Source organism: Urocitellus parryii, chromosome 3 (genome assembly GCF_045843805.1).
Source record: "Urocitellus parryii isolate mUroPar1 chromosome 3, mUroPar1.hap1, whole genome shotgun sequence".
In the NCBI taxonomy this organism is placed as follows: Eukaryota; Metazoa; Chordata; class Mammalia; order Rodentia; family Sciuridae; genus Urocitellus; species Urocitellus parryii.
In genome coordinates this window covers 214,070,194-214,071,905 of record NC_135533.1, presented here as the reverse complement: position 1 = coordinate 214,071,905, position 1,712 = coordinate 214,070,194, and the positions used below count along the sequence as shown (strand labels likewise).

At 46.3% G+C, this 1,712-nt stretch overlaps 1 protein-coding gene across 1 annotated transcript; it reads left to right on the top strand.

Annotated features, from left to right (window-relative positions):
• Window positions 1-490: 490 nt before the first annotated feature.
• Window positions 491-1,429, top strand: LOC113176725 (olfactory receptor 7G3-like). The gene has a single exon (XM_026381256.2). The coding sequence runs from the start codon at window positions 491-493 to the stop codon at window positions 1,427-1,429; it is 939 nt and encodes a 312-aa protein (XP_026237041.2).
• Window positions 1,430-1,712: the final 283 nt, after the last annotated feature.

The following is a 1,712-nucleotide window of genomic DNA, read 5'->3' as shown; positions in this document are numbered from 1 at the left end:
AATGGGTAGATAATGTCATTTCTCATAAGGAGGCAGGAAAAGACCTGAGATGGTGATTTTCAGCAACACCCAAGACTAGCATTGATGAGCAGAGACAGAGTACGACATTCACAACAGGTTTAAGATGATTTAGGAAAAGATGTCACCAAACCAGCTTTGAAACTGTCTTAATAATTGATGACAATTTAATACTAGATTTCGTGAGAGCATTTAGGCCTGAAATTTCCAATAAATAAAATAGCACATTTTCATTTCAGGGCTGTTTTCACAATTATAAAAAAGCAGTCATTTAATCTTATTAATTGCAATATATAAACTTACTCTTGAATTAATAGGTGAAGGAAAAAATGAGTAAGAGAACCTGAACAGAATCATGGTTTACATACTACCCATAACTTTAAGTGATTACCAAAGACTTCTTCCCACCAAGTAGTAACTGGTGTGCTCCATTGGTATCCACGTCTCTACCCTCAGCAGATCTCTCAAGCACATGGAGTCAGAAAACCAAACACTTGCAGCAGAATTCCTCCTCCTGGGACTCTCAGAGGACCCAGACCTGCAGCCCATCCTCTTTGCACTGTTCCTGACGATGTACCTGGTCACCGTTGTTGGGAACCTGCTCATCATTCTGGCCATCAGCTCTGACTCCCACCTCCACACCCCCATGTACTTCTTCCTCTCCAACCTGTCCTTGGCTGACATCGGTAGCACCTCCACCTTGGTCCCTAAGATGCTGCTGAACATCCAGACAGAAAGCAAAGCCATCTCCTATGCAGGCTGCCTCACTCAGCTATGCTTTTTTGTGGTTTTTGTATGCATGGACAATTTACTGCTGACCGTGATGGCCTATGATCGATACGTGGCCATCTGCCACCCCTTGCATTACATGGTCATCATGAACCCCCACCTCTGTGTCCTGTTGGTCCTGATCTGTCTGCTCATCAGCACTGTGGATGCCCTGGTGCACACTCTGATGTTGCTGCGTCTGTCTTTCTGCAAACATCTGCAGATCCCCCACTTCTTCTGTGATCTGACTCAGATCCTCAAGATGGCCTGTTCTAATACCCTCGTCAACAACATTGTGGTTTATTTATCAACCATGCTGTTGGGTATTGGTCCTGTGTCTGGCATAATTTTTTCATATACTCGAATTGTCTCTTCTATCCTGAGAATCCCGTCCACTGGTGGAAGGTGGAAGGCTTTTTCTACCTGTGGATCTCACCTGTCGGTGGTTTCCTTGTTCTATGGAACTGCTCTTGGGGTTTACCTTAGTTCTGCTGTTACTGATTCTCCCAGGAAGGCTACAGTGGCCTCTGTGATGTATGCGCTGGTCACCCCCATGCTGAACCCCTTCATTTACAGCCTGAGGAACAAGGACATGAAGGGGGCCTTGAGAAAACTCACCTTGGGGACATTTTCCTTTTCATGAATCTGTCACCTGTCTTGTGTGTGAGCTCCTAGACTTAGTCAAAGTGAGTCAGTTCTCCCAGAAAAAGTAGCACCCCTTGAGATAAGGAGAGTGAAACCCTGGTGGAGGATGAGACCCTCAGGCCCTCTCACCAACCACAGAGGGCAAATGCAGCTCTGGCCAATTAGCTGTTTGGGGTTGTGGTGGGTGCCTTTTCCCTGTCCTTTCACTCAAACTCACTCCCATGCCAGGGGCACCCCTGAGTCAGGACCCCTTCCCAGGGACTCTGAAAGCATAAACCACA